This window comes from Carassius carassius, chromosome 30 (assembly GCF_963082965.1).
Source record: "Carassius carassius chromosome 30, fCarCar2.1, whole genome shotgun sequence".
Lineage (NCBI taxonomy): Eukaryota > Metazoa > Chordata > Actinopteri > Cypriniformes > Cyprinidae > Carassius > Carassius carassius.
In genome coordinates, this window is record NC_081784.1 from 7499943 (window position 1) to 7509750 (window position 9808).

Below are 9808 nucleotides of genomic sequence, written 5' to 3' on the forward strand. Positions count from 1 at the left end.
AGCAACCCTTAAATATTACATTTTTTATATTAATTATTTTTTATATTTATATATATATACACATACATAAAATCATGAAAACCATATTTATGCAACTTTTCAAAAAAAAAAAAAAAAAAAAGATTAACTTTATCAATAGTTTTTACAGGTCAAAAAAAAAGTAAAAAAAAAATGCTACAAGTAAATTCTTGATTTTCAGGTGAACCAAAGCCATATAAGTAGATTTTTTTTTCTGAATACATATTAATGTTTGTAAAAAAAATAGACTTTGAATCTATGTGATTCATGTGTAAGTGATTGATTAAAAAAAATCTGCTCCTCCCTCTGTGCCTCCTATAAAAAATATGGGGCTCGTGACCACAGGCGCTCGGTGAACTGGTGATCTTCAGGATGGCGACTCCTTTAACGGACCAGGAGAAGCGCAAGCAGATCAGCATCAGAGGGATCGTCGGTGTGGAGAATGTGGCAGAGCTGAAGAAGGGCTTCAACCGGCACCTGCACTTCACGCTGGTCAAAGACAGAAACGTCGCGACGCCGCGGGATTATTATTTCGCGCTCGCGCACACGGTGCGTGATCACCTGGTGGGCCGCTGGATCCGAACACAGCAGTTCTACCATGAGGCCGACCCTAAGGTGAGTCCAATGAAAGGATTACAAAGTAAACATATAAAATAAAAAGGAATAGCAGACATTTGGGCTAAAGTGGGCAAAAATAAAAAAAATCTTTGTCATTATTTTATCTTTGTTATCAAAAAATAAGAACAAAGATACACATTACAAATACACATGATATACAAATGAAAAAACAGTGTTTTATTTTTCATTCAGACTCGAAAAATAACTTAGTCCAGTTACCAGGCGCTGTTTGACAGGCTTTTAGTGTGCGTGCGCTGTTTCAGCCAAGGTCTAAGATTAAGGTGTTTTAATAGTTTTTTTTTTAGTTATGCACTGCTTATGTAAAATCACTAATTTTCCTTTTTTTTTTTTAAATGAAAAATGATTTGGCATAATTTGCACCCAGTGCATAATGCAAGAATTCTCTGTTAGATTATTTATTTATTTATTCTGTGTGTTCTATATATTTCTGTGTGCTTCAGCGTGTATATTACCTGTCACTGGAGTTCTACATGGGTAGGGCGCTCCAGAACACCATGATTAATCTGGGTCTGCAGAACGCCTGTGATGAGGCTATCTACCAGGTGAGAGAGGACTAGACACTTGTCCATCCATCTGTGTCTGGCTTTCTGTAAATCTCTCTTTTTCCTTTTAGCTGGGGTTGGATATGGAGGATCTGGAAGAGATGGAAGAAGATGCCGGATTAGGCAACGGAGGGCTGGGAAGATTAGCAGGTCTCTCTTTCTCTCTCTCTCTCTCTCTCTCTCTCACACACACACATACATTCTATACAAATAATATACCATAATATAAGTTAGCGATATTAACTGTGTGTGCACAATCCACAGCTTGTTTTCTTGACTCCATGGCGACTCTGGGTCTGGCTGCTTATGGATATGGGATTCGATATGAGTATGGAATCTTCAACCAGAAAATCAAAGATGGCTGGCAGGTGAATTAATTTACCAACATTTCCTTAATTTATGCATTAAGTTCCAATATGCAAACTTCTGATGTCCTAATACAATTAACTATAGTAGTTCTGACCTGTATAGCAAAAATATATTTTTAGTTAAAAATATATAATTTTTAATATATTTCGGAATACAAAATAGTGTCAAAAATATTCCTATTTAAATACATTTCTGTGGTTTTAGTTACTTGTACTTTTTGTATATTTTTAATTTACTTTAATAATTTATGTTTAAAAATAATAATTGTGTGTATATTATATATATATATATATATATATATATATATATATATATATATATATATATCCACAACATTTTGGGTACTCTGCAGTTTGCAATACTTGTAGGACAGTGTCTGCATAAAAATCTGTGTATCTTATATGGGCCAGGAGTTCACTGCATTTGTGGTCACTGGCCTGATGCATGTGAGCTTGTCACAGAGCTGATAATACTGGACCAATAGGGATCTTGTTCCAGCAGTAGTAGGCTGATAAGAAACAGCAGCTCGATTTATTTGCAAAAGGATAGTGATAATGGTGTGTTTGTGCAGTGAAAATCCTAATTTAAAAAAAAAAATAGACACATTTGAACTTTAACCTGCCCTAGATTTGAGTGCAGATCGACCAGGGGCGGACTGGGACCAAAAAGTGGCCCTGGACTTACTGGCCCACAGCAGCCCACCACATCATAATGCATCCGCCATTGTTTTGATGTCATTTATTAATTTAATATTTAAGTAAACCGTTTGGGGATTTTATCCCAATAGGGCAACTGATAAAAAAAAAACTAAAGAAAAAAACTGCGTGCAGCAGCTGTTTATTTAGTAACTCCTAGTGAGCAATACATGCTCATCACGACACAGACATTCTCCTAGAACTCACACTTTGCTTTCAGTTAACAGATTCATACGAATCATGCATGAAATAGAAGTTTATAAACTCTAACGATAGCTTTATGTGCTTTACAGATGAACTTGAAGTCTTTATTCATTCGAGATGTTCAATAATAGATCATCTTTAGCTCGGTGATACAAGTTCATGATCCGATTCGTGAACAGATGATTCTTTTGAGTCAATCTTTTAAAATAATCATTTATTTTGTTGAACGAAACCAGTGTGGAAACCAATGGTTCACAAACTGGATAGATCTGATGTGCAGGGCTCGTAAAATTGCTAGTCCGACGTCACGGGGCTATTGTGTTTTCCAGTCGGGCTCCAACCCAGACAGCAAGGAGTTTCGGCCCTGAACATTTGGCCCGCGTGAAATGCATGCAGGCCAAATGTGGGCCAGATCTGGACCGAAACTGCTTGCTGTCTGGGAAAATATATCACCGCCCTGCCTGACGGTCTATCTTGAATAGTGATGTAAAATTCCTAACTTGATTCGCGCTGTTCACTCGCTTGAATGGGTGAAATGGATCGTTGATTATCGGTTGCACTTGTTTAAATCTTCCCAATTCAAGCGTTTTAAACAATTCGCGTGCGTTCGGAGCTTGCGCGCACTCGTTCAAAGCACGTGCTGAGAGCAGTGTTTCAGACAACGCGCGTACGCAGAATTAATTCATCTTTCACGTATCGTAATTTCTGAATGAACACATACACACACAATTATCTCAAAATAATTGTTTCTGCAAGTATTCTCACAGTCGGTTATGTTTTAAGTGAATGTATACAGTGGCCTGCTGCTCAGAGAAATTCGCTGTACTGGATAAATCTGTCTCTCTCTCTCTGTAAATTAGACGATGTGAAAGGGGGCGTGTTTCAAGATACGCAATGTAGTAAACCAAACTAAACAGGGAGGGAGGGCAAAACACTCACATGCAAACAAAAAACACTCCTTGTTGGCCACGGACGCGCACACGCGATCGACTCACTCAACTATTTGCGTAGAAAAGAGCTGTAATATTATGATTTCTGTCATTTAAAAAATATTTATATATTTGTGTGAAAAGTCCTGGTGCTCCAGATGGCCAGTCCGCCCCCTGAGATCGACACTGGTGTCCTCTTTCATCATCTCTATATCACTGTGTATTAGGTTGAGGAGGCAGATGATTGGTTGAGGTATGGTAACCCCTGGGAGAAAGCCCGTCCTGAGTTCATGCTGCCCGTGCATTTCTACGGCCGTGTGGAGGAAGAGGATGGGATGGAGCCGAAATGGGTCAATACACAGGTATCAAAGTTATATGAATAAATACAAACTAACAAGATAGCAGTACCCTGGCCAGGTTTGTAATGCATGTTTGTGGTATAGGTGGTCCTGGCCATGCCGTACGACACGCCAATCCCTGGATACATGAACAACACGGTGAACACTATGCGCTTGTGGTCTGCACGCGCACCCAAAGACTTCAATCTGCGAGACTGTGAGCCATTCACACAACAGAACAGATTACCAATCCATATTAACTGCAGACATTTATGTGTGATTACATATAAGACAAACACGAGAAAAGCAATTTTTAACTAAAGTCAGCTTCAAAATTAAAATGTAACCCATTCCTTGGTCTTATTGTGAACGAATCATATTTTTCTTCAGTTTAACCTGTATTTATCAATTCAAAATGGAATCTAATTAATGTTAAATATTAAATTGAACTAATTAAAATTACTATCAAATATTAAACAGTCAATTTGACCAATATTTAACAATTTGAAGTGGAAATCAGGGGCGTCAGACTGGGGTAAAACCAGTACTGATTACCAGGGCCCCAAAGGAAGGAAGGGCCCTTGAAAAGTCTGGAATTTATATTTTCGGACTGCCTATGCATAGGTCCCGGGATCTTGTGCAGCGCCCCTGGTGGAAATTACTATTAAATTAAAATTTATGTTAAATATCAAATTATCATCAAGACACAGACATTCTCCTAGAACTCACACTTTGCTTTCAGTTAACAGATCAATACGAATCATGCATGAAATAGAAGTTTATAAACTCAAACGATAGCTTTATGTGCTTTACAGATGAACTTGAAGTCTTTATTCATTCGAGATGTTCAATAATATATCCTCTTTAGCTCGGTAATACAAGTTCATGATCCATTCACACAACAGAACAGATTACCAATCTAGATTACCAATATATATAATTATATATATATATATATATATATATATATATATATATATATATATATATATATATATATATATATAATTTTTTTTTCTTCTTTTTTTTTTGTAGTCCTGACCTGCACAATTTCTTCAGACACCTGAAATCAGTGCCACTGGAATTTATATGGAATAATTCATCAACGGATGTTTTGTTTTCTCCTCACAGTTAATGTTGGTGATTACATTCAGGCAGTTTTGGACCGTAACTTAGCAGAAAACATTTCCCGCGTACTCTATCCAAATGACAATGTAAGTTTTTTTCACCCTTTTCTCTGTGTGCTCAGGCACATTGAAGTTTAAATGGCTTTTCTGCATTTTAACTGTATAAATCTGCATTAGTTATTGTGTATAGAAAATTAGGTTTCAATTATCCAGCGTAAATGCATCAGAAGGTTAATCTCACATCTGAGATTGTAGCCCAAACACACTCTCCATTATGCAATTTTGTAGTTTGACACTGACACTGGAATTTGTGGGTGTTGTAGTTCTTTGAAGGAAAGGAGCTGCGGTTGAAGCAGGAATATTTTGTGGTGGCAGCGACTTTACAAGATGTGATTCGGCGCTTTAAGACTTCAAAGAGGAACTGCTCTGAACTGTTGTCATTCGACAGCTTCCCTGATAAGGTCTGTTTTTGCTATACACTTTACACTACACATCTCACTCGACCTGGAACAATCATTCCACACTGTAATTCTGCCGGCACTTACCACCCACGCTAGTCACTTCATTAGTACTTTGTGTTATATAATGAACTTTTAAGTAATGTACTTGTGTGATTCTGCATGTGTGTGGGTGTGTGTGTGTCAGGTTGCTATCCAGTTGAATGATACTCATCCTGCTATGGCCATCCCTGAGCTGATGAGGATATTTGTGGACATTGAGAATCTAGACTGGGACACAGTAAGATTTATGAATAATTCATGATTCTCTAATCTTAATAATCCTATGACACACTTTTACTGAAACAATAGAATAATAATGATACAACATTCATATCATACATTTTAAATGTTTAGTATTGTTACTTTGTTGATGGAGGAAATAAGAAAACAAAAATTTATATAAAATGTATAAATGAAATGTTGACATAGCCAGGCCTGAAAGCTTAAACATATTTTAAAATGCTTTTATGAAATCATACTTATGCAATTGAAGTACTTTAAGATTAAGTCAGAACAGGCTAAAGGTCTCTAAGAGGAGTTTGTAATTAATATTAGCTTGTATTAGCTTTTATATTTAAATGTTCAGTTGTAATTTTATGTTAATACTTTTAAGTATGTTTTAATATTAATGGAATTTCAGTTTAAGTAATTTGTTATATGCATTTGTCATTTTTATTCGTTTTTTATTTCTATCTACAGTGGCTTTTGATTCATTTTTATTTAAGTTTTAGTTTTATTACATTTAGTTCTTCTTATTTCCTATTTTCTAATCTTATTATTTTATATTAGCTTTATTTTAATTCTCAAAAACTATTTGTAATCATCTTAGTTGTAGTTAACAACAAAAATACTGGTCAGTGATAGTCATTTTATGTTGATTTTGTCAAAGCAACATGATTACTCAAAAAGAGTTCTTTTTTGTGAGTGTCTAGGCCTGGAATATCACTAAACGAACGTTTGCATACACAAACCACACGGTTCTGCCTGAAGCTCTGGAGCGCTGGCCGGTCGAACTGATGGAGAAACTTTTACCCCGACACCTGCAAATCATATACAAGATCAACCAAATACACTTGGATGTAAGTACACTTACAGGAAACTGCATTTACTTAATTATTTATAAGCCATCATCCAGTTGAAGATGGCTATATATGTTCAAAATAGAGGATTTGTCACTTTAAGTAAACTTTTGTGGACAAATTAGTTTTCAAAGTGTAGCTAAGTAACACTTAAGTTTAGAACAGAAACCAAATTAATGTTTTTGTATGTATATGTGTGTATGTGCGTGTGTCTTTGTAGCATATAGCATCTCTGTTTCCAGATGATTTGGATCGAATCCGCAGGATGTCTCTGATTGAGGAGGAAGGGGGGAAGAGAGTAAACATGGCTCATCTCTGCATTGTGGGCTCACACAAAGTCAATGGAGTTGCAGAGATTCACTCTGATATCATCAAAAGAGACGTGTAGGCTTGTTTTTCTTGCTCTCTCACGTACATACAATCTTACAATGTTTTTTGAAACTGATTTAAAATTTTGATCCTTTAGATTCCGAGACTTCAGCGAGCTTGAACCGGACAAATTTCAGAATAAAACAAACGGCATCACACCACGACGTTGGCTGCTTCTCTGCAACCCAGGACTCGCTGACCTGATCGCAGAGGTCCAACACACACAATGTTTTTCTTTATTTTTATAACATATTTTTTTCAGTTTCCCAATAAAATGTTCATAATGTTTGGTTTGTGTGCTTATAGGCTATCGGTGAAGAGTATGTGAAAGATCTAAATCAGCTGCAGAAGCTGAATGATCTGGTTGACTACGACACTTTCATCCGAGATGTAGCCAAAGTCAAACAGGTTAGAAAACACACAATCCTCTCATGTCAGTAAATTTGTAGATCTTATTAATCTACAGTAGGAGTCTTTGTTTTTTCCTCCTCTTTATTTTTGCCATGTTTATTTGTGTGTAGGATAACAAGCTGAAGTTTGCACAGTATTTAGAGAAGGTGTACAAGGTGGACATAAATCCTGCTTCCATGTTTGATGTCCATGTGAAAAGAATCCATGAATACAAACGACAGCTGCTCAACTGCCTCCACGTCATCACCATGTACAACCGTATGTTCAGAAACGCAAACACATACTCACACACCTTAGTTTAGCTGTGTCATTTTACTTAATGTTTTAGACACTCCTTTAACTAATCAATGAACATTTTATCATTATTGACTTATCGTTGGCTGACTATCTTCTGTGCAACACAAAATAAGACACTGAAGAATCTTTCCACTTCTTCACACACAGGCATCAAAAGGAGCCCCATTAAACCGTTTGTACCACGGACTGTGATTATCGGTGGAAAGGTAAAACCGTAGTATTGAGAAATATTATCACAATTTCTAGTTTAATATATTTTAAAATGTAATTTATTCTTGTGATGACAAAGCTGAATTTTCAGCATTATTACTCCAGTCTTCAGTGTCACATGATCCTTCAGAAATCTTCAGTTGCAGTCTATCAGTCTGAAACATACAATAAAACTGAATCCACTTACATTATAAGACTGATAGACTGCAACGATTTGAGCTAAAAAAAATTGTTTGTGTTCTACTGAAGAAACAAAGTCACCTATATCTTGGATGCCCTGGGGGTAAGCAGACAAACATCAAATTTTCATTTTTGGGTGAACTATCCCTTTAAGAAGCATTTCTCATTAATATCAGTGTTGTGCTGCTTAATATATTTGTGGAAACTGTTATACATTTTTTTTTCAGGATTCTTTTTATTTTTACTACTGTTCCTAACCTCAACATTTGAATAAGAGTGTATGATTTACTACATATATGTTTTTGCAGGCTGCTCCTGGATATCACATGGCCAAGATGATCATTAAGTTGATCACCTCTGTCGCTGATGTTGTGAATAACGATCCTGTGATCGGCCGTAAACTGAAGGTCATTTACCTGGAGAACTACAGAGTGTCACTGGCAGAGAAAGGTAACATACACCCTCACAGCTAACTTTACTGTATTTAGATGAATACATGTTTGAGTATGTGTGTTTTATGTGCAGTGATTCCAGCTACAGACCTGTCAGAGCAGATCTCCACTGCAGGTACAGAGGCTTCAGGGACCGGAAACATGAAGTTCATGCTGAATGGGGCGCTGACCATCGGCACAATGGATGGTGCAAACGTGGAGATGGCAGAAGAAGCCGGAGAAGAAAACCTCTTCATCTTTGGCATGAGGGTGGAAGATGTAGCAAAGATGGATAAAAAAGGGTAGGGAATGAGACGAAGAGATTATATGCATGGAAATAAATGCTGAGTAAATTTCATGCTATCTTTGAAGACATTAACAATTCCTTTGTGTGTGTGTGTGTGTGTGTGTGTGTGTGTGTGTGTGTGCAGCTATGATGCATTACAATATTATGAGAGTCTTCCGGAGCTGAAACAAGCCATAAATCAGATTAAAAGTGGCTATTTCTCACCGAGACAGCCTGAGATGTTCAGTGACATCATCAACATGCTGTTCCATCATGATCGGTAAAACACTCAAGCTTTCTTTCTCAAGTTCTTACACTACAACTCCCTCACGCTCTCGAAATCTGTCCTCCAGGTTTAAAGTTTTCGCAGACTACGAGTCTTACGTGAAGTGTCAAGAGAGAGTCAGCGCTCTGTATAAGGTGAACATTATCACACAACCAAACACGTCAGAGATTCATTTAATGTTCAACATTTGTTTAGTAATGGGTGCTTTTGAATAGTGCTTCATGAAGTTTCAAAGCGTTTGTTTCAAATCAGTGATTTGCAGCACATATCAAAATGTGAAATTTTAAGAATCTTGTGATTTACTGTACGTGAGACTTAATAATGATTACACGGTTCTTTTCTATATAGCAATAGTTCAAAGTGAGGGCTGTCAAGCTCCAAAAATATACAAAGAGAGCCTACATGTGCAATTAAAATAGTCCATATTTCTCTGTGTTGGACAGGATCAGAGAGAGTGGACTCGGGTGGTAATTAAGAACATTGCGGCATCTGGAAAGTTCTCTAGTGACCGCACCATTAAAGAGTACGCCACTGAGATCTGGGGAGTGGAGCCCACTGACCTGAAGATTCCTCCACCCAGCGAACCCCGTGAAGCTCTGGAGGAAACCGCTCGCGCCCTGCGCAAAAACTGAACACAACAGCACAGTGTCATAGGATCATGAGAAGACTTGTTACAGTAATTAATATAATTACTTAACTTTGTATGAATTCATTTTACATTTTTCAATTGTTCATGCATGACTTTCTAAAGGAGTGCCATGTACTTGCAAAAAGCTCAAATAAATCTAAAATTTTCATTAAACAGTTGAGACAGTTATTCATATAGTCTTAGTAAATATTTAGATTTGATGGAAAATGCATTAGAAAAAATTCAAAATGACTAATAGTGAATAAAGAG

At 36.8% G+C, this 9808-nt stretch overlaps 1 protein-coding gene across 1 annotated transcript; it reads left to right on the forward strand.

Moving 5' to 3' along the window:
• Positions 1–354: 354 nt before the first annotated feature.
• Positions 355–9712, forward strand: LOC132110497 (glycogen phosphorylase, liver form-like). Its single transcript, XM_059517151.1, has 20 exons — positions 355–633; positions 1098–1199; positions 1271–1349; positions 1464–1567; positions 3624–3758; positions 3840–3951; positions 4866–4948; positions 5185–5322; positions 5507–5599; positions 6294–6440; positions 6661–6824; positions 6907–7021; positions 7116–7217; positions 7331–7478; positions 7665–7723; positions 8216–8357; positions 8433–8640; positions 8770–8904; positions 8978–9044; positions 9354–9712. Exons 1-20 carry the CDS (start codon positions 391–393, stop codon positions 9540–9542), a joined length of 2565 nt encoding a protein of 854 aa, XP_059373134.1. The 5' UTR covers positions 355–390; the 3' UTR covers positions 9543–9712.
• The last annotated feature ends 96 nt before the right edge of the window (positions 9713–9808 follow it).